Source organism: Pelmatolapia mariae, linkage group LG10_11, assembly GCF_036321145.2.
Source record: "Pelmatolapia mariae isolate MD_Pm_ZW linkage group LG10_11, Pm_UMD_F_2, whole genome shotgun sequence".
In the NCBI taxonomy this organism is placed as follows: Eukaryota; Metazoa; Chordata; class Actinopteri; order Cichliformes; family Cichlidae; genus Pelmatolapia; species Pelmatolapia mariae.
In genome coordinates this window covers 6082491-6109220 of record NC_086236.1, presented here as the reverse complement: position 1 = coordinate 6109220, position 26730 = coordinate 6082491, and the positions used below count along the sequence as shown (strand labels likewise).

The window sequence follows — 26730 nt, the reverse complement described above, 5'->3', positions numbered from 1 at the left end:
TAAGGATTTGTTTTGACTGGTCTTTCTGTTTGGAACTACCTGGTTCTGCCTGATCTTCACTGGCCATGCTGGTATTCTCTGTGCCTGCATCCACGTGGTGACTGTAAACGCCATTTATAGTTACTTCTTGTATTCATTTGAGGTAATTTGTTTGTTGCATATTCTGAAATTTGAGGTTTGAGAATAATGTAGTTTGTCGTCATTTCAGTTTATTTTGAAAAACCTCAACAGGATCTTCAGCTTTATTGTGAAAGGTTTATGTGGAAAATAAACAAGCGGAGCCACACAATGGTTTTACCATCGTTGTTGCTGTCATATCGAACAGCCCCAGTTCACACTGTATACACTGATAAAATTCTTTATTAGAAAACTAGAAATCAGCTAGTTTATTGTCAGTAAATTATCATCCAGGTTATTTTAAGTAAGGCTTTTCAACCAATGTTTATATTTTATATCCTAAAAGAAATGTGTGCTTCATAGTTGGGACCACTGAACCTGTGAAAACAAATGTATAATCACACAAATCATAGGCCAGGCTTATCAAGGTGCTGATTCTCCTGTATTTCTAAACTTAGTTTTCAAAATTTTTTTAACATTAATTTAAATAACAAAAAGAAAAGCCTCAAAACATGGGACCGACATGTGGTTTAGTGTTGTCCAATCATTCCACGGTGCTTTGTTCTCACCAGTAAAAGCAGTTTTTCTCGCAGCATCTTGATGTCATCCTGAAGTTTCTGCTCTTTGACCTTCCACTCAGCTTTGTGGACCTCTCGGCTCAGGTCTTTGTCCATATCCCGGGAATGACGATGTGATTCCAGGAGTAACACCCTCAGCTCATTCAGACTCCTGTGATTTTAAAAAACCACACACAGAGGGGAAAAGTTGGTTTGTGTCTGTGTTTCTGGTTTCCTAACCTGCAGAAATGCAGTAAGAACTGGACTCCTCAGAGGTGGTAAAAGCACCACAGTTTCGCTGTCAAGGATTATATGAATCACTCGGTTTGCTCAGACCTTGCTCAAAGATCATTATTATCCAAAAGCATTCACAATATGTGAATATGTCAGGCAGACAGGCCGGTGGGAATAGCGTAGGCGGCACTGCTCCTGCTACTTACTCCAAGTATACATCATCTTAAGTACACTGGCTGTTTGCCGACATACTTGCATCAGTAAACCACGTTTACACTGGGGAACAGTTTTCTGTACCTTTGCACTACATGCTAGCCAAAGGTTTTAGCAACTTTAACATGTTTCCTGCACTCGTGGAAATATTTCATCTCAACATAACAGTGTTATTTTCATCTTTCTAAGAAGCGCTCTGGGTGTTTTCTCTGTAAGAACATCTTTTCCGTCTGGCCTAATCGATACATTAACAGATTATGTGCTGTGATGTAACGTGAGTCTGTTGCTAAGAGGTGTGGCAGGTTTATGACATTATATCAAAAGTCTGTTCAAAGCCTGTTTTAAAGTGAGTGGAAGCAGGGCTGTGGAATTAATCTCATTTTATTTTCAATTACAATTTTGGCCTCCAGTGATCATTAAAACAACTACAAAACGATTACCACGCCACATTTCGCTTCACCGAGGCGCTCCTGTTTTATCTTTCACTGCAACCCCCTTTTTTCCCAAATTCTACCGAGCTGTGACAGACTTAGTTCAGTTTATTTTTTTAAATAAGTTAAATTCTAATTGACATACAAAGACATTTACTTATAAAGGAAAACTCTTTAAAGAGTTTATTAAAATTTTGATTTAATTAAGTCTATCAATGATCTGAATATTGACCAAAATAATTAGAATTTTTCCCATTAAGTAAAAAGTCAATTTCATGAAAAGTTGCTTGAATTTTTCATTATTAAAGGAAAGTCCTCCATAATTACTGACAGTACACCTCAGTCACCACAACCTGCAGCTCATGCATGATTCATTACTCCTATTCTGTGATATTCTGTGTGGTATTTGAGGGATTAATCTTATAAGTTTCCTCAGATCAAAACATTTTTCACCATCACCATGCCCCAAACCTCAAATCATCTCAAACTGCTTTCTTAAACTTGACACTGATTTCACTGGGATATGGTGGAAAGAATATATCATCATTGTATCATGAATGTGCAGCCAACAAATCTGCAGCAGCTTTGTGATGCTATCATGAACCGAAAGTCTCTGAGCAATGTTTCCAGCACCTTGTTGAACCTGTGCCATGAATAATTAAAGGACGTCTGAAGGCAAAAGATCCAACCTGGTGCTAGAAAGGTGTTCCTAAAGAAGTGGCAGGCGAGTGTATGTCACATGCTGAAATAGCAGCTTTATCATTGAGGACCCTAATGTATACCCAACTCGAATTAATTAGTGCGGTGGTTCACTAACATCATAATCATGAATAATGTAGGGACTGCATAATGTCAGAATAATGGAAAACAACTTTTTCAACAGCGCTGCAGAAAAACACATTTTCTGAATGGCTTAATGAACAAAGGAGCGACCCTGCGCCTCTGCAACGATGCACTGACTGCCTTTTACACTTGGGTGGTTAAATAATGACCATATTAAGCAGAGTGGGGGTTTTTTTGGACAGTGTGCACTAAAGGACTTGGATGTTTTGTAACTCTACCAGACTCTTCAGTATAGAGAGGTGGCCATCTGGCAGGTCTTTGTTGGAGATGAAACCTCAGCCAGCTGCTCTCAGTGACTTCAGGCACCGCTTTAAAGGAGGTGCGGAGCAGCCGTATGTGCTGGCACAAAGTCAGATATTTTCATAAAGCTTCTGACAGAAGCACGAGCAGTCATCCATCATTTTAGAGCTGCGTCGGTGTTTCTGCTTTATCACTGGGTCGAATGATGGTGTGAAATGTAAAAAAGGTCTGTGATTCATCTCAGACATTTTTGTTACTCTCAGGTGAAAAATAAAAATCTTTGCTTCCAAAATGTGTATATATCTACTATAAGGCATGATGCATTTTAACATAGTTCCAATATGGATTATGAAACAGGTTATAGCTATTGCTAGTTTCCAACCCGTGTCTCTTGTTGGGCTTCTACATTTGCAAACCACAAACAAAAACTACAACATTAAATTACATAAAATACCACAGAAACTTCTTTGTCTTCTCCAGAAAATGGAGAAAATGCATCATAAATCAAAACATCTTAGTATCAGAGTAACTGCAAGAACAACCAGATGAAAAGCAAAAAGGAAGGAGGAGCAGTGCTTCGAGGTCATGCACTAAAATCAGCGATGGTGTCTGCATGTATAATACCTATGGTGTCATCCTTCGCTGCTGTTATTGAGAAAGTGCTGAGGCAGAATGTCAAATCAATACAGTCTCCGTGTCAAATTACCTCTCCTTCTTCAGCAGCTCCTGGCTGATGCTCACCAGCTGCCCAGAGGCATCATGGGATTTCTTGGTCATGGACTCCAGCTCCGCCTCCACGCGCGTCTTCTCCTTGGCCAGGGCTTCGGCTCTCTTCTCCCCGCTGCGAACTTTGCCCTCCAGCGCTAAAAACAAATCGATAGTTTGCAACACTAGTTATTAATAACTTTAACACAGCTGTGCTAATCAGAACTGTGATCATAAAGAACTTACTATTTTCAATTAATGCTATAAATGCATTTTAAATCAGATCAGGCGATCACAATTGGGAAGGATTATTTTTGCCAAATTTCTATATGCTCATTTTTAATTCTATGCCTGCAACGAGCTTCAAAAAAGAGGCACCTTTATCTTTATCATCAGCTCTTCTTTTAACGCTGCTCTTTTATAACGCTGAAGGTTTTTTCCACTTTTGTTCAGTGTAACTCATTCAGCGCAACAGTATTTTTTTTATTTCAATATATAGTGGGTTTTCTGTAGTTGCCATTATGGTGATCAGGTGTATGAGGGACAAGCGGTTTATTTCTGTGAGACGTTTAATGATACTGGGAGGGAGTCTGAAATCCTGATATCCAGGCTCGTGTCATACTCTCTTTAGGTGAAATAAAAACTCTGTGAATCACCATAAACCAGCTTTCTCCATCAGGTAAGTAGTTTCACAGTCTTTTTTGTGAAATTCTACTGAAATGCTGAAATCTTGCATTTCTGTGGGGGGGGGGCTCACAACTTCTTGGGTGTAGCCTTGGTAGCAAATGAGCTGCCCTCCCTGCTTTGCTCACAGCTGTTTGATTAAAAACAAGATGAAAATGTGTTTTATAGTTGAATGTTGAACTTGCAAAAGCTACAGTCGAAACACATGCGTTAATCGTCTCAATATAGCGGTGATGGACAAAGATGTTTCAGTTTAGAAAGTGACGAATGTTGTTCTTAAAATGTTTATATGCCCACGCAGTCCATTTCAAATAATGCTCCACTTGAGATGTCTGCCATTTTTATTCATCTCTGAAACACCCCACGTTTTTCTCCGATGATGCCAAGCGAATAAGATAACGATGCAGGCATTATTATTATTAATTCAATTCAATCCAGTTTTATTCACAAAGAGCCAAATCAAGAGGATCAAGGCGCTTTGTATTGTAAGGTAAAGACCCCGCAATAATAGTGTTTTAGATATTTCAGATCTCTCGCTGCTGATGTCTACCATTCATTTCCCCTTACATCTTCAAAAATCAATTTCTATTTCATTCTTTAAATCTGGAAACGAGTAAAGGAGGAGGTCTTAATATTTGATCTAAACTTTGTGCAGTTTTTGTTTTTCTGAAAATTCTTACAGATCAGGGTCATCACCGATGACCTCAGAGTTTTAAAAAAAGAATAAAAAGAAACGAATACAACTATCCTTCGAGTTTTAGAGTTTTCTTTTCTCGTTTTAAATTATTTACATCCATTCTTCAAAGTGTGTCAATTTGATTATCTGAAGTACATAAAGCGTGTGTTTGGGTGCTTTTGATGTGATGAAACTTATCAAAAGATTTCTGGGTGACGATCAAAGAGTAACGGTGAAGAACACGTTCCCCCGCGCGATGAACTCGGCGTGACTGTCGGAAAATAAAGCCTCCAGTCGCCACACAAACATGCATATTTATTTATTTATTGAGAGAGAGAGCTGATAAGTTCTCAGTTTAAAACCTAAACTTGAAGGAAATGCTGCAGGCAAATATCAAGCTTCGCCTCTCTTTATCCTGAAATGAAACACCTGCACGTGAAAGACACAATGCCTCCACAGAAACTCAATATTTCAGGAAATCTTGTCACGAAAGCGCTGAAAGAACAAAGACATCGACGAGCTCGGAAAAGGGCGCTGCGCGCTTGTTTACCTCCGATTTGTGATTTGAGGGCTTCAACCTGAGAAGTGAGAGTAGAGACTTCTTTTTCCCTTTTCAGCAGCTTCTCCATTGTTTCTGCAGAAAAACAACATAACAGCCATGAGACGCCTCGCTCACAGAACGCAGCGATGATCCAAATCAGTGCAGTGATTTGTGACTGGAGTGCCACAAAGTTTTCCACAGTTTTTTGTGTTACTTCCTTATCTGTCACTTGGCAGGATACAGTGAAATCCTATGAAGTTAGTGGACAGACGCCCTTGTGTACCAGAAGAGCTGCGATTTTCTCGAGCTTTTTAGCCATTAGACACTTAAGTGAGATTTATGTAACAAGACAGAGGCTTGTGAGGTCTTTATTTATAGATTGTGACTCAGGAAATCTATTTTATTTCACAAAGACATACGCATAATGAGTACTGGTCAGTATTTAGTACCTCGGAATACATTATAACCTCATAGATAGATAGATAGATAGATAGATAGATAGATAGATAGATAGATCTATCTATCTATCTATCTATCTATCTATCCTCCGCTAAATATAAGGCCCTTTTGTAACCACTAGCCATTTAGCTTAGCTTAGCACAAACAGTGGAAATAACTAGCCTGGCTTGCTTCAGCAGAGCAACAAAATCCACATCTCAGCTTTGCTTGTATGTGGAAATGACTGTCTGGTGTTTGTTTTCATGTGTTCCCAAAATAATGGGGAAAAAGTGTATCTGAATGACAAAAACTACCAGAGGCTGCTGAGTAGTTGATGCTTAACTCCCAGAAATGTGTTGGACTAGTCAAAAAACATAAAGGTGTGTTTATGTTGACAAACATTACAAGATTAAAAGTGAATTAGTGGTGAAAAGCAGATGGAAATAGGCAGAAGTGGTCTCTATACAATATTATTTTTACAACACATTCTCAGGAGCAAGGAGGCAAGATGGCGATTTGCTGAGTGCTCATGGATATACACATTTCTCGGCTAGTTGTTATCTTACCCGAAACGCCAACTTTAAAAACAAATTAACTGTTTATTCCTAAAATGTTGAGCTCTTTCTTTAAAGTTGTTACGTCCCTTTTTTTTTTTTTTTTTTTTTTTTTTTTTTTTTTTTTTCTGCCAAGCTTTTAAATTTCTTCTCATCTCTCGAGTGCATACATGGGTAATATGACGAGAACAATGGGAAGTAACACTTTGGGAATCACTGGGAAGTAAGAACAAGGAGCAAAAAGCACAAACATGATTAAACTAAGAAAGCAGATCAGCTGAGGTGTGTGTGATTGGTGTGCTTTTTTCATGAATCTGTAGTCGGGATTAAGATAAACACAAACATACCTTCTATGTTCTGTTTTAGCTTCATCTTCTCATCTGAAATTTCATTATCTTCTATCACCTGAAAGAGGAGAAAGTGTCAGGTGCTGAATTTGTATCTAAACACTGCAGGTGCCTCTTTCTCCTCAGCCACTCACATTGGCATCATTAGATGTGAAGCGCTCTGCCTGGATGGCCTGGAGCTGGTTGGCTGTCACCCTCAGCTTCTCCTCGAGTTTCTGGATCTCTTCTTGGCTCGCCTCCTGAGCTTTCTGCAGAGCCTGGTAGTCCGTCATTTGCTTCTCTGACAGCTCCAGCCTGTCCCTCAGCTCCTCCGCTCTTTTGTTCTGCTCCATCTGAAGCATCTCCATATCTGCCAGCCTCTGCTCCGCCTTCTGTAGCTTATCCGTAGCTGCCTCCAGCGCGTGCTTTCCACTTTTGGCTTCCAATTCAGCCCTCCATGTCTGGTTGCCTTCAGCCAGCTGGTCTTTGGCCTCCTGCAGACGAGCGCAGAGGTCCTCTCGTTCCTTTGTCAGGATGGCGGCTTCAATTTTATGTTTGGCCTTGAGGTTCTCCACCTCTAGCTGGTGCTCCATCTTCAGGCTTTCCAGGGTGGCTCTCAGCTCCTGGGTGTCCTGCTCTTGACCTTCTGTAGCGGTATGACTACTGCTCAGTGTTGCCTTTAGTTCCTCCAAGGATCGCTGGTGGTCACTGCCTAAAGTGTCAAATTTAGCCTGCAAGAGAAAGTGAGAAAGATCGCTGTTTTAGGTCATACTTGCTGCATTTGTGAAACGAATCAGTTCAAATCATCTAGTACCCATTCAGGGGATAATGCAACCCAAAGATTTAACATGCATTCTTTTAAAAATTTGAATAGTTAAATCTAATCTCATTGTGTGTGATTGTGTCTGGTTGTGCAGACGGCTTGGTGCAGGATCTGCAGTGCTGCAGATGCTTACTGGTCTGTTGTGGTGAAGAGAGAGCTGAGCGTAAAGGCAAACCTGTGGATTTATGAGACACTAAATTGCCAAATGCATTCACTCATCCATCCAAGTCACTGAATTCAGGTGTTCTAATCACTCCCATGGACACAGGTGTATAAAATCAAACACCTAAGCGTTCACAAACATTTGTGAAAGACTGGGTCTCTCTCAGGAGCTCAGTGAGCGTGCCACTGTGACAGGATGGCACCAGTGCAAGTCCAGTCGTGAAATTTCATCCCTACTAAATATTCCACAGTCAACTGTTAGTGGTATTATAATGAAGTGGAAGTGATTAGGAACGACAAAAACTCAGCCACAAAGTGGTAGGCTAAATAAAATCACAGAGTGGGTCAGTAGATTCTGAGGTGAAGAGCACGCAGAGGTCATCAATTTTCTGCAGAGTCAATCACTACAGACCTCCAAACTTCATGTGGCCTTCAGATTAGCTCAACAACAGTGTGTAGGGAGCGTCATCGAATTTCGGGTTTCCATGGCCGATGCAGCTGTGTAAAGCACACTACCACTGGACTCTAGAGCAGCAGAGACGCGCTCTCTGGAGTGATGAATCACACTTCTCTGTCTAGCAATCCGATGGATGAGTGTAGGTTTGGTGGTTGCCAGGAGAGCAATGCTTGTCTGACTGCAGTGTAAAGTTTGGTGGAGGAGGGATTATGGTGTGGGGTTGGTTTTCAGCAGTTGGACGCGGCCCCTTAGGTCCAGTAAAAAGAACTCTCAATGCTTCAGGATACCAGGACATTTTGGATGATTTCATGCTCCCAACTTTGTGGGAACAGTTTGGGGATGGCCCCTTCCTGTTCCAACGTGACCGTGCACTTTTGCGCAAACAAGGTCCTTGAAGACATGGATGAGCAAGTTTAGTGTGGAAGAACTTGACTGGCCTGCACAGAGTCCCTACCTCAACCTGATAGAAAACCTTTGGGACGAACTAGAGCAAAGACTGTGAGCCAGGTCTTCTTATTCAACATCAGTGTCTGAGCTCACGAATTTGCTTCTGGAAGAATGGTCAGATCTTCCCATAAACACACTAAACCCTGTGGAAAACCTTCCCAGAAGCTTTTATAACTGTAAAGGGTGGGCTGGATTAAGAATGGGATGTCATATATTCTTGAAGGCAGACAAGCGAATACTTTTGGCAATATAGTCCATGTTTCAGTTTGTGGTCATACTTTACCTACAACCACAAATGCAAGTGTCTTTTCACACCGCTTTAAATGCCTGTTTGAATTTCAAGACTTGGTTTTAGGGTTGGAGTTAGGTTAGGTTTAGGTTAGGCTGCCATGTTTGAATTGGGTGGAATGTACGGATGATGAGATGAGTGAAGAAGGGATGGACAGAGAGACTTCTCAAATTATTAGTAGGAAGAAATTTTGATTAGATGTAACATTCTTATTCTTGTTATAGCCACCCTGATTTACCTTTTTTCTTTTTGTAAATCCTTTGAAATTTTGTAAGCAAAACTGAATCCTGCTCTAAATGAAGGATTCCTACAAACACATAACTGCACTGACATGACCACACTGCTCTGGGTCACTAGAAGACAGTTATAAAAAAACAGAGCAGCATACCTTCCAGGTGTCCATCATTTCCACGTTTTCCTTGGTGGCCTGTTGAACTTTCTGTTTCATTTCATTGATCTCCACGTTCTGTTTCTCCACGACAGCCTTCAGTGAGTCGATCTCCTGCTGGCTTGCCGCTAAGGCAGTCTCGTACTTCTCTCTGAGCTCGCTGCTCTCCTTGTAGTGCTCCCGGCCCGCTGACAGCAGCTGCTCGCGCAGCAGGAGGGTCTCTGGCTGGGCGTCGGACCCCTGGGCCGCATCAACACGGTCAGCTTTCTGCCAGCTTGCATCAGCCCCTTTGAGCTGGACCTGGAGATTCTCGATCTCGGCTCTCCTGAGGCTGAGCTCCTCCTCCAACTGCATGATGCGGCTCTTCTCTTCAACTGTAGTTTGCTGATGAGAAAGAAAGCAAGAACCCAGCACTGCTTTTGAAAGTTTTTTTTTTTCTAAGGAGAAACATGTTCTTTCTATAGAATAATTATATTTACTACAACAGGTGGAAGACCCTGCAACAGACTGTCATTCCAAAGAAACAAAGGTGACGTGACGAAGAGCGGAAATCAGCCCATAAGAAAAGGAAAACAGAGAAATCTATGCAGGTCCTGGAGATGACCAAGTGCATTGCAGAGGATTTACAGTACAAACAAGTGACATAAAGTATGTGGACAGCAACAGATTGTTCAACAGTTTGGTTCCCAGTGAAGATGATACAATGACACTCAGAGTATTTTTTTCTCACTGGTACTTTTTGGAAAGGTTCTAACACATAACTGCAAACAAAGTTTGGTTGTGTGCATACAGGGTGTAATTTGTTGGGATTTGCTGCTGCTAAAACGTGCAGCCAGGGAGAATTATGTCCTAACTAATTTGCCATTAAATGAAAAACCATATCTGATTTCAATCTGGCCTATTTCACTTTCGGTCTCAACTCTTTGGATAGCGCTGGACCACGTCCAGTGTGGCTGCAAATTTTAAAATGCTCTGCTCTAACCACTCAGACCAGTGCACATGCTGTATGTGCTGGATCGCCCCAAACGTGTCAAATCAGCCACCGAATAAACTTGAATTTTATTTTGTGGAAGAGGCGAGGCAGATTTAGAGATTAGGGCGGACGATGCACGAATTTTCCGTTGGTGTGGGCTGCGTGCAAGAAGACAATGCATGAGGTGCGCCTCTCTTCAGGTCGTTTATGCTGAATGTTCTCCCTCAGACACGTCGGGAAGTTATAGTAAAACCCTGCAACAAAATCAAAAGAACAAACGCGTCCCGGTCACGTTCCCAACCTGATGTGATGCTTTCAGGCTTGGATACTGCAGAGTGTTTGGCTGAAAACTGCTGCTGGTTGGACCAGGCTGATCTGTGTAAGAGGTTGAGGTCCATGGTTAAACTGTACATGTGTAAATCCAGGTGATGAGAACGTGACACTAAAAACTCCAGCTGTGCCTAAAGCGACCCAGAAATGCAAACCTTGAAGGGGTGATGGGCCAAATTTAAATCTGGTATGACCTTCGATTTTTATTTATTATGTTATTTTTTTTCCGGCTTAGGCCCAGAAGTTTATGATCAGCCCACCCCTTTACTTCCTAAGAATTCTGTACCAAGCTACCCGGCACCACCTGGTAGACTTATGCAACTAGCAACTAACTGGTGAACACAGGAGAACATTTAGTGTCTAATCCTAAAATAAAAACTACTTTCAGTTGCTCCCTTGTCACATGGAGTCACCACAGCAGGTAGCTGCTGTTTAGTTTGGCAGAGTTTACGCGGGACGCCCCTCCTGACCAAACGGCGATGTTTGTGTCTGGAATGGAACCAGTGACCTTTTACTTGTTTACTTTTTAAAACCTTAAGGTTTTAGTTGCATCACTTAATATTTAGGAAGATATCCTTGATTTTTAGAGGGTTGGGTTTTGTTTTGTTTTTTTATACTTGCCTCACTGAAAAGTATCTATTGGTTCAACCATTTTTTGTGGCAAACATTTTCAGGAGTTGGTGAAAACAAAAATAAAGTCCAAAAGAGAGCAAATATCGGCAAGACTTATAAATAAGCTAACTGAGGGCTATTCCTTTCATTTAACTTCTTAAAGAATTCTGACGAAGATTCATGTTCTTATTTCGGTGCAGATAGCTTCACAGAGCTGACTGGAGCAGCAGTCGCTCAGGGCTAAACTGACATTTTGTCAGAAATAACACGAAGCCAACATACAGCAGAGGAAAAACACATTATACAAAGACAGAACAGAAGTTAACTCCCTATCCTGCTGAGGGCATTTGAGATTTTCACTCTTGCAACATAAATATGAGTGATGCAACACCCACAAGCTCCTCAAGATTCCCATTAATATTAAGATGTCTGGTAACTTTAATGATGATGAATATCAAAGCAGGAAACTGTGGAACATGTGGACATAAAATCTTAATGTATGAAAATACTGTTGGGAACTTTGTGTTAATATATTTATTTAGTGTAATTAATATAGGTGAAATATCTTTAATAAATTAGGCTGGGGCATTAGCGAGCGTTGCTTATTAATGAATCTGCCAATAGTCGTTTTTAATCATTTTTCTGTCTCCGACCAACTCCGTCAGGAAAGACTGGGCATTTTAAAAGTGCTGAACACAGTTTGCCATCAGTAGCTGACACACCCGTCTACTTATCAGAACGAACTTCTCTAATAATAGCTGCCTTGCTCTGCTTGAGGCCGAAAAACCAAAACTAATGACCAAGGAGACGCTGAAATGCCGAGCATAGGGGACAGACAGCTGGGTAATAATTCTGTGTGGGTTATGCAACCACTTGCAGGGTCATTTAATCTGTTGTTTATATTAAAATATTGACTAAGAGAGCTTTAAGTCTTCTACAGATGGCGGATGGATTTCGCCATCCCTTTTTCCCCTTTCCCTGGCTGTTCATAACTGCAGCCACTCGTAATTTTAGAGGAACACCATCAAAACACTGGCACCGGTCAGGGTTTGCATTTCACTCGGGATCAAAGTCCAAATAAACCATCAGAATTATTACGCTGCCCTCATAATAACGCGGAAAGCCTGCACTTAAATACTAAAGCCATTGTATCATTTCCATCCAAAATAATTAAAGCGAGGAGCCAAAAGGATCAACGTGTCGCTGTCCAAACATTTGTGGAGCTCAGTGTGCAAAAAACAAAGGTGGAAAATGAAAGGAGAGCGCAGCCATTCTCTGATCTTCTAGAAGCAGCCAAGCAAATATAATACAGCAAACCTCAACAGTGACATATGCACAGCTGCAAACATCCTCCACACATTTGTTTCCAATCAGAATGAAAAACAGCCAAAAAAAACTGAGATTAAGATGGAGGACCTGCTGCACAGTGCACAGATGTTAATTTCAACCCAGATCCCGGCTGACCAGACCAGAGTTACTAGCTGATTCACATCAGAGACGCTGCCTGAGTAGCATTCAGATGACGTCGCACGCACACACACACGCACGCACACAGAGGAGTGAAAGAGTCTATGCAAGGTTAATGTCCTCAGCAGCATCTGAAGTCGATTTGAAGTCAGGAATTGAGATAGCTCAAGAGAGGATCAAAGCCAAAACAAGATCAAATCTTTTTTCATTTTTTTTCACCTTGGTTCTCTTACCCAACCTCAAGGATACCGCTTCATGAGTGCATCTTCCCTGTTGGCAGAAGCAGACCTTACTGCATATACGAATCCAAGCATTTCAAAGTGTTTTGTTATCTTTTGATGGCTGAAAATTGAAAGCACAAGCTTGCGCGGTTTGATTTGTGATACCGCGGTCTATTATTAAAGAGCCTGTCTACGTGGAGCGCAGCGCCGCATGTCAAAGTGGTGTAAAGGACGTCCTTCATGGCGCCGACTAAAATGGGCGTCACCGCCTATGATTTGTCTTGAAAAATTTATCGAAGCGTCCGTAATGGATCCCGTAAATAATTTAGCGACTTCTCGTGTGTTACTAATTACATAACTGCTCAAAAATTGGTGTGGCGCCTGGGGACATTCATCCTCCACAGCTTAAGTGGAAGGGTGCCGTTTCGAGTGATACGTTCCGACATCTCAAAGTGCAGCAGGCGACAGATCTGAAAGCCAGCCTTTGGATTTAAAGGGGGGGGGGGGGGAAACCACCATTTAAATAAAAATTAATGGCAGCTAACTGCAACATTAGACACAAGAAAAGCTGAAGCAGCTGCGAGCCTCGGCTTTCTGATTACAAGCGATGGAATGAAGCAGAGGAAGGCCCAGATAAAGCCAGTCTGGTTAATGATCATGTGTAATGTGAAGAGCTGTGACCAACACCCACTATCATTTTAAGTAAATAACAAACTTCATATTTCCACTACTTTCCCATCTATTTCTAAATAACAAAGCTGGTAATATTCCATAGATACATTATTGATTATAAACAAATCCATGAAAAGACCAAAACCAGATCTACTAAGACCTTATTTATCCTGTGTTTGAGTTAAGTGGGAGCTGATATAACAGCCATGACTGACACAAACTGTGCTTTTTTTTCAGTTTGATTCACATTAAAAGGCTTTAAAAAAATACTATGTTGCATGCATGTACTATTCACATTAAGAGAACGCAAACGAGAGACTACAGAAAACGTCTGAAAAGTGAAGCCATTCCCCCCGCAGGGGGCGCTTGCTCTGGTTGTTAAAAGAAGCCCAGATGTATAGATGTCTATGGGGAAAATGTCTCTACTTCTCACTTAAACTCATCACAAAAGTGTTTACTGAGGTCAGAGGTCAAGGTCTCAGGTGCTAGTTTGAAGTCATACTCAATAAAATATGAGAGCTTTGTACAACACAGACCTCATTACAGTTGCAAAAGGAGGGAATCCATTGTGATTTATTATTGCAATTTATCACCATATGATCGTCCAATGACCCCCTCGATCATTACGTGCAGTTTCATTGATCAGGCTAGCACGCTTAAAGCCATTAAAGAAGGCTTCATGCCCACATGACAACAAGTGGGCTGCAATGGGAAAGGTTTGGACCATGTAACTGCAAAGAGGCCCTGCTTAGCATTGTTATTTATATTTTTATAAATAAATTTTTATGTTAACCCCTAAAGCCTGTTCTTTTCCAGATTATAACAGTACTTTACTATCTTTGTAAAATCAAACTATAAGTATGTTAACTTTTTTTAAACGAGTCAAGCCATCAGTGGAACCAAAAGTTTGGGCCTGTTTGTCTCTCTTCTGCTTGTTGGTTTTGGTCTTTTGTATGGGATTTGGACTAAACATCAGCCTAATCCATTAAACTACAACACTCAGCTCGCTACACTCATTACAAGTCTCAACCACAGAGTTATGATTCATATCAAATTATTCTGGTGAAGTTATCCTCATATTCTATTCTGTGACTGTTGTGGAGTTCACACCTGTACCTGTTAGCGTGCGTCTGCATGCTGGGGGCCTATCCTCCTGCCCACAATACCTGTAGTGTAGTCACATGGGGCTGGTATACTGACACGTACTGATTGTAAGTATGTTTTGCATATATCTAAACTACATTTGGACACAGACACAGGTGGGATATGTGAGTTATCATCAACAGAGAAGCAAACAGGTGCAGAAGCGCACGGGACAGTGGCCACAGGCAAAGGTTTGCTTGTGTATTTTTGTTTTTTACCCTCCGCTTCTCTAATTCTTTGTGGAGCGTCTCTGCTCTCGACTTTTCGAGGAGCAGGCTCTGCTCAAGCTGACGAATATGGGCATGTTCCAATTTCGTCTGAGTCTACGGGAAGAGACAAAGAGAGATACAAAGAAGAAAGAAAAGGGAGGCTGAAAGGAAAAAGAGACCCATACAGATCAAAGAAGGTGATCAAAACGGCTGACAGCTGATGATGAAAGGGCAGCTCTGCAGACGGCAGCAGGGTGCACAAGCTGAGGAGGAGATCTGAGGTTACGTTTCACTTTCACAGAAAGTGCAATTTGCAGTTAAGGACAACTTTGTGGTCACAGGTACATGACCAGAGAACACAAGAGTTGCACCTGCAGATGGCTCACAGACACGTCAGTCTGAGCTGCTTAATGCATGACGTGCATTAAGCAGCTCAGACTGTGCAAACCATGAAAAAGCATTAAAACACATGGTTTGATTGCATTCATATACACTGTTTTATGTCTAACACTGTAAATAAACACGATCGGCATTAAGAGTCACATTTATGACTGTTAAACATCTGATTTCTTAGTCAAGGCTGAAATTTCATCCTATTGTTGTCAGCAAATCTTTTGAAAGAATGAAAGGCAAATATATTAAAAAACAAGTACTTTATCCAAAGAGTGGGGAAAAAAATACAACTTATCCCTGTGGGTTCCTCATCCTTTAACCAATCGGTACAATGGTATTCACAGTTTCCTTTTCCCTGTTACAGGAGATAACGTCTTAATTGCACTTTGAGCATGTCTAAGTCTATTAATGGTGACTGGCAAATAAACATGCCTTCCACTCACTGTGGAAACAATATGGTATTTTCTAAATGTGACAACAAAGACCTGCATAATTTTTGAAATGCAATCTGCATTTTTTTTAAGAGATAAAATTGTTTGGAATAAAACTTTCAGTCCTGAAGTGGACAAATATGTTCACCTTTTTGAGCCTGTTGTTATTATCATTATTATTATTATTATTATTATTATTATCGAACTACATGTTTTTATTCTTAAACTCTATTAAATCATTTTGCACATAACTTTCCCTTATTTATCTTATTCTGCACCTTGGTTCAGCCTCTAAGTTTGTTTTCTGCCTGAATCAAGCTGTTTTAGCTTCTCCTTACTTTAAGCCAGCTGTCCTCTGATTGGCTGTGCCTCACAAACAAAAGGTTTGAACAGCAGCTGTGCTCAAAACAGCGAATATTAAGAATATCTGCTGTCTATGACACTATGCAGATACATGTGGAGGGAAAAAAGCCGTCTGAAGTCTGAGCTTTGGATTCGTGTGGAGTTGTTACACACACGCTAATCAAGTATCAAAGTATTTGACTAAAACTAACTCCTTTCTGTTTTACACAAAGCTTGTGTGTCTCGTGTTTTATATCAGTTTTAAAATATTGTCTTTCTATGCTATCACCACTCACGAGACATCAGCTGAGGACATCCCGACCCGCACACCCTGTTAAACTAGAAACCCAGTCTGACCTCTCTGTATTTATATAGCCACATATGTGGAATTCAGGAACTCTGCACATTATCACATCAAGGTTTCTTTTGTGCACCCAGACGCTTTTTTTCTTCCCTTTCCTCTTCCTTTCTGTCCCGATGTCCAGGATGTGCGTTACGCTGACAGAGCTTTCAGGGTTGCAAAGCATGAAAACAGAGTCTCCTGTGACTAACACAGACCTGTAATATTACGGTGATTCACATTGTGAGGCACATACGCTTTTTTCATTCAGCTATTAATTCTGATAAATACCTCCAGGTCTCCTTTGGTGATGGATTCCTCTTCTACTCTGAACTGCAGGTCCTCCACTTTCCTGTAAAAGCGTTATGGGAAATAAAGAAGGGGCGATTAGCTGAGCAGTATTCGAGTCTCACACAGTGTCCAGGGAGCGACCGGCGCTGCAGACAATCACAGCAGTTTGCAGAAGTCACAATTGTTGTCATATTGGTTGAGACGGACAATGAAACTGTCAGATTCGTCTCCCAAGAAAAGTTCAAACACTCTAAGTAATTTGTTTTTATTTATATTTAAAAGGAAGCTAAGATTAGCCTGCATTTACCTGCTTTTTGTCCTCTGTACACGTCACATGCATGTATGCATAATATCTGACTTTAGGAGCAGAAACTGTTTCTGCTTGGTAACCTCAGGAAGCTAAGTCATTTCCTGAGCTTTGAGATATGGATCAAAACCCTAAACTTTCTGTCTCCATGACAACAAGGAGTCCCACTTGGGGCTGATGAGGGCGACTAATTCATGAGTACGATAAAAACACATCAGGAAGCTTTGGGACAGTGTTGCCTCTATCCAAAGGAATCAAGAATAGATATTTTGATCACCAAAAAGTGAATTTAAAAACTAAAACTAGATGCGAAAGAAACATATTACTAGGCGTGTGGAGCTTTCTCCATATTGGACACAAAACTCAGTGTTGGAATTTCGTAATCCACTTCCACTTAAGGCTTTCTTTAAGGTGCTGTTTGGAGTGAGTGTGCAGGGAGAGGGTTTTGTGGCCAGGATATCTACTCCTGCTTCTAGACTTAATGCTAAGCTAAGCACATCAATCATCTCACAATATTTATAAAAATGAAAGCAAATCCAAGGTTGTTAGCTAAAAGAGCATCATGTGAGATCACTCTATAACATTTACCAATAATTGAGATTTCAACTATGTGGCAACACTGTTGTGTGAAAGTGAACGCATGATGTCGCAGCAGATGGCCCCGCCCCTCCCTGAGCCTGGTTCTGCCGGAGGTTTCTTCCTGTTAAAAGGGAGTTTTTCCTTCCCACTGTCGCCAAAGTGCTTGCTCATAGGGCGTCATATGATTGTTGGGTTTTTCTCTGTATGTATTATTGTAGGGTCGACCTTACAATATAATGCGCCTGTTGTTGTGATATGGTGCTATATAAATAAAACTGAATTGAATTGAATGATGTGTGAGCGATTACCTTTTTTCTTCTTCGAGCTGATTGGCCAGTTCCAGCTTATCCTTCTGCGTGCTGGCCAGCATGGCTTTGACTTGCTGGAGAGCATTCTCGTTCTCTGTCACATACTGCAAACAGGAGACACAAATTTAATTTTTTCACAACGACAAAGGTTTTTCCTTTTCCACCCGTTCTCCCTCTCAAGTCGTCACACACAGACGCTCAGTCAGGATGCGCAGGCGTCACATTGTAAAAGCCCCTTTAGCATCGTTTTTCACAGTGCGGGCAGCACGAAGCGAGATGATGCGGGGTCGGTTTTTGTGACCATTACTATGTGCTCAATTGTGGTCAGAGAAGCTGGCTGTAAATGGGAGACTGCCTTTAAAAGTGTTGTAAAATAGCTATATAACTACATTCCTTGTATTAAAATGGTTATAGTCTCTTTAGTTTTCTTTGTGTTGTGCAGTTTTTTTCACATTTCTGCCTAGTTTTCTAAATCCATGCCTCATAGTTTTACTTCCTGTCTTTATCTTCTGTTCTGCTCCTTGTACCCCTCAGTCAGCCCTAAACCTCAGTGTGCCGTGATGCAGGCCTAAAATCCGAGAATGCATCTGGATACGAAAGCTGTGAGAACAGAGGAAGAAATATTTGTTTCTGCAAATTAGTGTTTATTAACTGATTAAAAGCATTTATGTGATTTTTAGTTTTCAGTTATTCAAAATTACAAACTGCAGGAGTTTGTGTATCTTGTCACGCTGCGCTAGGCTGTGAATTTAATTAAAGCTAACCCTAAATATAATGACCACTAAACTGGCTCATGTAACATCTGTGATCACACGTGGAACATGAATTACACCTGAAATTTGATTTAAATCTCTTAAAATGAAGATCCGAGGCGAGGATTTTTGTCATGTCTCCTCTCTCCTCATCTCTTCCTCACTTTGTTAGGCAGGACAAGAGTGTGTTTCTACTTCTTGTTCTGTGATTTTTTTCATATGTTTCCTTAAGTTCTTAAAGTACTGTTTACCGTTACTATTACTATTACATTTGCCAGTGTCCTGTATTTGGGCCTCTCTTTTCTAAGACATGACGTTGTGCCTGACCAAGTAAGTGTCGAGCTGAGTTTTCCCTACTTCCTCGTACCTGCATGTGCTGAGCCTTGAGGGCACTCAGCTCTTTCTCCACCTCGCAGATGTGGCTCGTGGCCTTGGCCATCTCCGCCCGCTCCAAGTCCCTCTCGGCCAACAGCTGCTCGATGTGCTGCTGCTTCTCCTTCAGGGCTTCCTGCAGCGCGGTGGTGCCCGAGATCTTCCGTGCGTAGCGCGATGATGTCTCCGTCAGCTTTAAAGGCGGGGAGGAGGGGGAAAAAGGAGATAAGACTTTAAGAAGAGGAGTGTGAACAAAAAGGAAATGCAGATTGGGCTTGATGCATTCAGAAACATAGTTTATCCTGTTAGCCGCACAGGTCCCTTTCAGATCCAACATCTCGATGCTTCTGACATCAGACTTTCATCGTTTTCATCGTCTGCTTTGTGATCACAGGAAATCAGCTGTCTGTGACATGACAGGTCTCTGCTTTTTCATAATAAGTCATATTAAAAAAAATAATAGCAAACTTTAAACTTATTTTCTAAATTGTTAGCTACACAAGGCTTTAAAAAATATACATGTTCTTCTTCTCTGAGGAAATATCTGGCTGGTTGGGAATATCTGCAACAGGGAGACCAAAAACAACCATTTAATCACAGTGAATGGTGCAATTTTCCCTTTGGCCACTAGAGGATGCTCTTTGACAGGATTTCTACCAGCCCTCTATACCTCATCTCATTTCAGCAGCATTTATGGAACTTTCTTTAATAACAAGCTAGATTGAAGCATTCTGCACATAAAACATTACATCTGCACTTTTATGTGTAGATATTTTATATAAAAGGTGTCAGTCAGGCTCAATTTAATGTCATATACCTGTGTATTTGACAATCAGTAAGGTAACAAATTCATGCTTTTATGATGGCAACACTATTATGTAGCACATAGACTCACAGTAAGCTTCATACGTTCACAGTGAATCAGAGATCCTTGTGCAAATTTGTGCCCATAATTCACCATCCAAATTAAAAACAGTGCCTGCTTTCTAACCACTTAAGAAAATTAAAACTGTGCAGGATGAAGCATCTTTAGGAAAGATAATTTTGTGCTGTGCCATCAGACTGATAATTCACAAAGGTTGCATTGAGTGCTGCCAACAATTAAGGAAAGTAAAGGGTAGTGTTCTCCATCAGGACCTGGCCCGTACCCAGATGCTAAAATCGATGCGAGATACCCTGATGTCCCATTCATATCAGTCAGTTGCCAGCTGTTGCTGAGGATATTAGTCTTAAAGACGCAGTGCCTGAAACAAGATGTCTGACTTCACTTTCAGCTGCACAGTCAGACATTCAGAGTCTCCCACTGCACAGCAGCGAAGTGAAAACATAAACCACTTGGCAGATCAGCGAGTGTCAGTACAATAAACTACTTCATCATCCTCCTGTTGGAATCTGCGGCCACGATATTTCATTAGATTTAAAGACTTTCAGACATTGTAATGTACAGAATTATGAGCAACTAATAAACAGATGTTCCTAATCTTAACAATCATTCCTGTGAATTGTTTGGGGGGGGGGGGTTGCAGTTAGGTCAAGCAGGTTTTTGGACAATGACACATTCAAAATATAGGGATGTTTTTAATATTTGGATAAAAATATTTTGCAGCTGAGAAGTGAGATGCTTTGCCAAGCCTAACAGGGTTATGGGTTTTACATGCATATACATATGAACCCTGTGGTTATGTTTACTTACTGACTTTTAAAGGGATCATTTTAGGGAATATTCTCATTTGCTTGCCTGCTAACACTTAGATGAGAAGATTTCTGCCTCTCTCATGTCTGTATGGTAAAGATTACTCCATAGATAGCAGTCACTTAGCTTAGCTCAGCTCAGGAGCATGTAATTAGCCTGGCTCTGTCCAAAGGTAACAGAAAATTTGCCTACCTCCTCTAAACTCACTTGATAGAGGTTTTGTTTAGCTTAAATTGGACCTGCAATACAAAGTTGTGGTTTGTATTAGCTACTGTGCAATAGTTAAGACTTGCTTTACAGTATTTCATTTTGTTGCCTCAATGAGGACAGTTATTTGAGTCAGCAGTGCAAGCCGAATTACAGCCAAAAATCGACAAATGGGATCATTCACTGAAGCATGCATTGATTAGGGTAAGTGTCAATACAGCAGCCCCCGACTGGCATTTTAGCGATACGCTTTCTCTCATCTATCTATCAATCAATCTAGAGATTTACATAACTATATCCATATATACTGTTACAATATTTACAAACTGTTAAACATAAGTGAATTAAACATGTTTCAAACAGCATGAGTATATAAATATAAATCCTCAACATAAGTTTTTCACCATTTTTTCTACTCTTGGCTCTGGCTGATGTCGGCTGGCAGGATTTCCTTATATGGTCATTTCAGGAAGCGACAGCCCCACACGCATGCAAAATATGATCATTTTTCAGCTCTGCAAGTTTTTAAATCTGAATTTTCACCTTAAAAAATAAACCTGGTCTTTTTATCTGGGAATCTTATTGTCTGGTGGTGGTGGAGGCGGGTGACAGGCAAGAAGGGGGCAGTGAGAAGGACGGGGCTTTAGACAAGTTTCCCTAAAAACAGAGAACCTAAAACAGCCAGTTTAAGATAAAAAAAATAAATAAATAATAATTTCTTTAACTGTAAATAAGATAAAGCTACTTGAATCTCAAAATAAACATGAAAATGAAAATCAGCCGATTAGGTCCACTTTAAACTATAAAGATGACAAGACATCAGGACTGGCTGAGATCTCAAAGGAAGCTTAGAGACATGAGAGTGGTGTCGACCTTCTTATCTAACAGCGAGAAAGAAAATAAGTGCATTTCCCGCCCTCAAATCCACCCACTCTGAGGGCGGATTTGAGGCGCGCTGCAGTCGTCTTACCAGTCCAGCACGGCTCGGACGTCCACCTACAGAGGAGGCCACCGAGCTGACTGAACTGATGGAGGAACTGCTGGGGCTGTGGGCCAGAGAGGAAACTCCCATTGCCACCCGCTTGCTCTTCTTAGCCTTCGCCGGGCTGGTGGAGGGGAAGCCGATGCGGATCACTTTGTGGACCGGAGCAAACAAGCCAAACTTAGGGAGACACTGAAAGTATCTGCAGGAAGAGAAGAAGGGGAAGATGCAAGAGGTTGAGGATATTATTTATTATTATTAAGTCACAGAGCAGCTTTACAGTCATGTATCTGCAATAGGTTTTCAGTTTTGGAATATAAATAAGTTTATTAGGCACATGCATTTACATTTCTCAAAGTAGAGAAGGGAATTTTTGATAAATAGTAACAATATTTGAATATATATTAATATTTGATATATTGGAAATTTGTCTTACAGCTCCTGCAAACAACATTTAATTGGTTTGTGAATAAAAACAGAAATAAAATATAGAGTAGGGAGGGCAGCTGCATCGTACAGCATATCATAACAACCTCCCAGGTGAAAAATGAAGATGCATGAGTGACAAATACTGCAGTTCCTAAAGCGGCCACTTGAGGCTCAATCCAAAAGTGACTCATGTTAACATGGCCTCCCGTGTTTTAAGGCCCGCATCTATAGCATAAATAAATACACTTATAGCCAGGTACGAGAAGCAGTTTTGTTCTCAATAGCAAATTCCCCTACATGACAAGTACTGTGGTGTGAAAAAGTGTTTGCCCCCTTCCTGATTTCCTAGTGGCTTGCATATTTGTCACGCTTACATGTTTCAGATTATCAGATCATCATCATTTTAATATTACACAAAGAGGGATTTTTTTTAATATAATTACCCCTTTACATTTCTTTAGAGTGTAAAGTTTAAAAAAAAAAAAAAACATTTGAAGTGGCACCAGCTAGCTGTGAGCTAGGCCTCCGCTAACTTTAGTCAATCTAAAATATGTTTATGGTATTTTTATGAGATTATCTGTTCGAATTATAAATAATATGACCTGCTTTATGATTAATTGTACTGAAAGACAGCTAACAAACGGGTCTGGTTATTTAAATCCTAGTATTTTGTCTCTGTTACTATTTTTACGCTTACTAGCCGGTATCTGCAGTTTGCTAACAAAACTAGCTAGAATTCGAGCTAAGCTAATAACTTCTTCTAGATTCAAAAAGCCGACATGGTGACAGCTGCAAAGTATCCGTTGGATTTCTTTGTCATATATAGGGGACAGCAAGTATATTTTCATTTACCTGCTCATTAACTAACAAGGAAAAGAACATTAAGTTACAGGAATGCAAAGACTTTTCTAACCTTTCTTAAAGTATCTCTAGCTAAGAATTTAAAAGGCTTTAGGTTTTTTGTTCTTTCAGATGGAGAGCTGCGCTGCCCTGTGTCGTTCCCTTGAGTTGAGCTGGTCTTCCTGGGTTTGAACTTCCATGGCTTTTGTGAATCCATTGTGACTGCATTTATGGACCTGCTGTGACTACGTTATTCTCTGGCAGTTCATTGCATCCACAATGGTGATAACTTGTCTGCCTGAAGCCTTTTACCTCGTCTTTGAAAAGTCATCTCTTGAAAAGTGTATCCCTGAGGAGTCAGGAGCTCACAACCAGGCTCCCAGTGGATTCAGGGACCACCCTGCCACTCACGCGCCCACCCACAGGTACCCTGACCCAATCTCTTTTCTTCTGCATTCTCAAGTCAGACCTTACCTGTAAAAAAAAACCTCACCTGTAAGCTCTCCCTCTCTACAGACACCACCCAGATTCACCAGCAGTGTTCAGGACGCCCCCATTTCCTCACAGTCTGTCACTGCTCAACACTCACAAACAAAACTTTACAGACTCTCAATATTGGTCACAGTCTGATCTTTGGGTCCAAAAATTATAAAATTATGACAGAAATAAGCAACAAGACAAACATGCCTTTGTTGTGTTTTTATTTTATGCTGTTTTGTTATTTTCCCCTCTAACTAAAGTTTAATGGAACATGTAGTTTTGGTTTTATCGCCTCACTGTCCATCTATATTTGATATTGGGTATAAAAGTATCATTGTATAATATTTATAACTCAACAAACTAATAAACTATCCAGAAAAATCTAGCATAGATGCAGAATATGTGCTACTGGATCCTGAGTATCATTAAAAAATGTGAGTTTTCCATTCTTGTTGTTTGGTTCTAAAATTCCACCAGCACTTCAAAATGCCTGGAACTACATTTCAAATGTTTTAAAACATTTCCCATGATTGAAAAGGGAATGATGTGTGCTATGCGGGCTAAGCAAGAGTCTGAAAGAGTAAATATGAAGGATAAAAAACAGTCCAGAGCAGCTCTGAGCGAGAAGGTCGAACTGTTTTGTTGAAAAACAGATGAGAGCACAAACGGCCGAGCGGATGAATCCACATCCCTCCCCTTGATTTCCTTTTAGGGTAAGAAGAGAGCAGGAATTTGGGGAGCTTGAGGCATGCATAGTGTTTGTATATACCTTGTACCAGCTACTGCACCATCATTCTTCCCCAGAGGCTCATCCAGCTCGACCCCGCACCATTCGCCCTTGGCGAAGTCTGTCTCCCCCATATAGCGTATGACTCCCATCTTCGAGCCTCCAACCTGACAACAACAACAAAGGGAAGAAATCAGTTACGCTTAAATACAAACAATTCAATACAAAGTGTCAAATTGTTGAGTTTTAAACTGTCTTTAACATCATTATCAAATCTGACTCTATGTAATTTCACACATCAGTTCCCATAATCCCTTTTGCCCCTGTAAGATAGAGACCGTTGCTACTGATGCGCTCTCCTTTCTATTAACTTATTTAAGATGCAGTTGAGTCAGGAAATATATGGATCCTTTACTTTTTTCAGACTTTACTGTAATGGAGCTTTCATTTTAAATTCTAAAATGTGGCGTGAGTAACTGATACTACAATTTTACAGACTTCCCCTAAACACAGCACATGCAGACTTTCATTAAGTTACACTTATAATAATAATAATAATAATAATGGATTGCATTTATATAGCGCTTTTCAAGACCCTCAAAGCGCTTTACAATTCCACTATTCATTCACTCTCACATTCACACACTGGTGGAGGCAAGCTACAGTTGTAATGTGGAAAGATCTTATGGAAAGAGGACACCTAGAAGGAGAGAAGAAGAGTCACAGTAAGCAGAGATCCTGGATTAACAAAGAAAGTTAAAAACAATCATTGAGTTACCCGTTATCTCTGACTGGGGGTTTAGGTTTTGTCAAGCCAGCTAATGCAAAGAAAACCCGACTCCACTGAACTTGCTTCATTTCATAATCACAAATCAATCAATCAATAAATGAGTCATTTATGAAAAAATGTGTAAAGTTGTCTTTTAAAAGTGGATCATCAACTGTTGTTTGGGAACACTTTGGATTTACAGCATGTGCAAAGGTCCAACACAACTATTTTACTCAACTGCCTGAAAACACACCATAAACTGCAGGACAACAAATGCATCGAGGAAAAGAAAAACGATGCACTGGTTGCTAACGTGAATTTTACAAAATCACCTCAGACGTCTGCAAAGATCCACTGAACACGTTCATGCAATCATTAAGACATTGCTTATCGTTAAGTGTCCAGTAAACACAGTAATGAAGGCTTCAGGAAAAGCGTCAACTTAACAAAAAAAACCCCATGTTATTGCATTAAACAAGCATCTAAAACGGCGAAAACCCCGCGCCAGTGGAGGGACACACAGCTGTTGAGTATTTTGCTACAAGTTTCATTCACAGCCATCGAGCTGGTACAATGAACGGAGCGAAAGAGAATATTTATATTTGTGTGTAAATATGTTTTAGATGTGAAGATGAAAGCAGTGCCGTTTCTTGAATTTTGTGCTCAGGTTTAACTTTAAAAGCTTCTAAACAGACTGGTCGAGGTGTACTTTTTTCTCTCAAATATCTCTTTTCTAACGATGGCCTTGAACTCCAGTGCTGGTCAGGCTCCACATCACAAACACAGGATGCTCTTCTAATGAGAACTGTCAGCAGTTATGGCCATGACGGTGTAATTTTAGCATTTTCTGTTCAAGATGTTCCTTCCTGCGGTCGAGACGGTAAATATGTGGGTGTGGGCATAAGCAGGGTCTCTGTTTCTCTAACGTACAGGTGCACACAATAAAATTAAGCTCCCTGTCAAACTGTCTTACCTGGACACTTGAATATAGAGAAGTGGTATGCTTTTGGGGGACATGTATATTCTTCCTAATAAGCGAAAATGTCTGCTGTAGAAACAAAGGCACATAAATAACCCAAAACAAAGTTAAAGCAGAAGAAAAGTACACAAAGTCTTTCTATCTGCACAGCTGTGATACTCCACTAACTTCAATTCAATTCAATTCAATTTTATTTATATAGCGCCAAATCACAACAAAAGTCGCCTCAAGGCGCTTTATATTGTACAGTAGATACAGAGAAAAACCCAACAATCATATGACCCACTATGAGCAAGGACTTTGGCGACAGTGGGAAGGAAAAACTCCCTTTTAACAGGAAGAAACCTCCGGCAGAACCAGGCTCAGGGAGGGGCGGCCATCTGCTGCGACCAGTTGGGGTGAGACCTCAACCTACTTGTTTGGGGGTCATATTTGCCAGCACACAACAGTACTGGACCTACATCTGTAAGCCAGAATCTGTTCACTCTGATCAATGTGTAACATGATGTGTCTGTTGCAGATATTTCTGGATGTGTACAGTAAGTGAACATGCTTTTAGGCTTTTGTTTGCATAGAATTTTTACTGTCCTGTCATTATAAATATATTAAAAAAGCTCAAAGACAACACTCAACACAAAAATCCTCCAGGAATCCAGTTTGGAATTATAGAAGTCAAAACAGAAACGTTTCCTTTCTGCTTCCATCAGCACCTAACCTTGTTATTTATTCCCTTTCAATCATTCGGCTAATCAGCTGT

At 40.6% G+C, this 26730-nt stretch overlaps 1 protein-coding gene across 3 annotated transcripts in view; it reads right to left on the bottom strand.

Annotated features, from left to right (window-relative positions):
* The window catches only part of clip2 (CAP-GLY domain containing linker protein 2), a 54981-nt gene that overhangs the window by 4954 nt on the left and 23297 nt on the right, over positions 1–26730 (bottom strand). Inside the window, exons 4-15 of one of the 3 annotated variants that reach the window (XM_063485360.1) lie at positions 24268–24392; positions 21738–21951; positions 18863–19060; positions 17744–17847; positions 16550–16610; positions 14762–14866; positions 9126–9509; positions 6715–7290; positions 6581–6638; positions 5251–5334; positions 3342–3498; positions 687–846 (exon numbers count right to left, since the gene is read on the bottom strand). In XM_063485360.1, coding sequence (XP_063341430.1) covers positions 687–846; positions 3342–3498; positions 5251–5334; positions 6581–6638; positions 6715–7290; positions 9126–9509; positions 14762–14866; positions 16550–16610; positions 17744–17847; positions 18863–19060; positions 21738–21951; positions 24268–24392 — 2226 coding nt within the window. Of the gene's footprint in view, positions 1–686; positions 847–3341; positions 3499–5250; positions 5335–6580; positions 6639–6714; positions 7291–9125; positions 9510–12726; positions 12778–14761; positions 14867–16549; positions 16611–17743; positions 17848–18862; positions 19061–21737; positions 21952–24267; positions 24393–26730 lie in introns of all 3 variants that reach the window. The other 2 variants (XM_063485358.1, XM_063485359.1) reach the window with 2 other exon arrangements.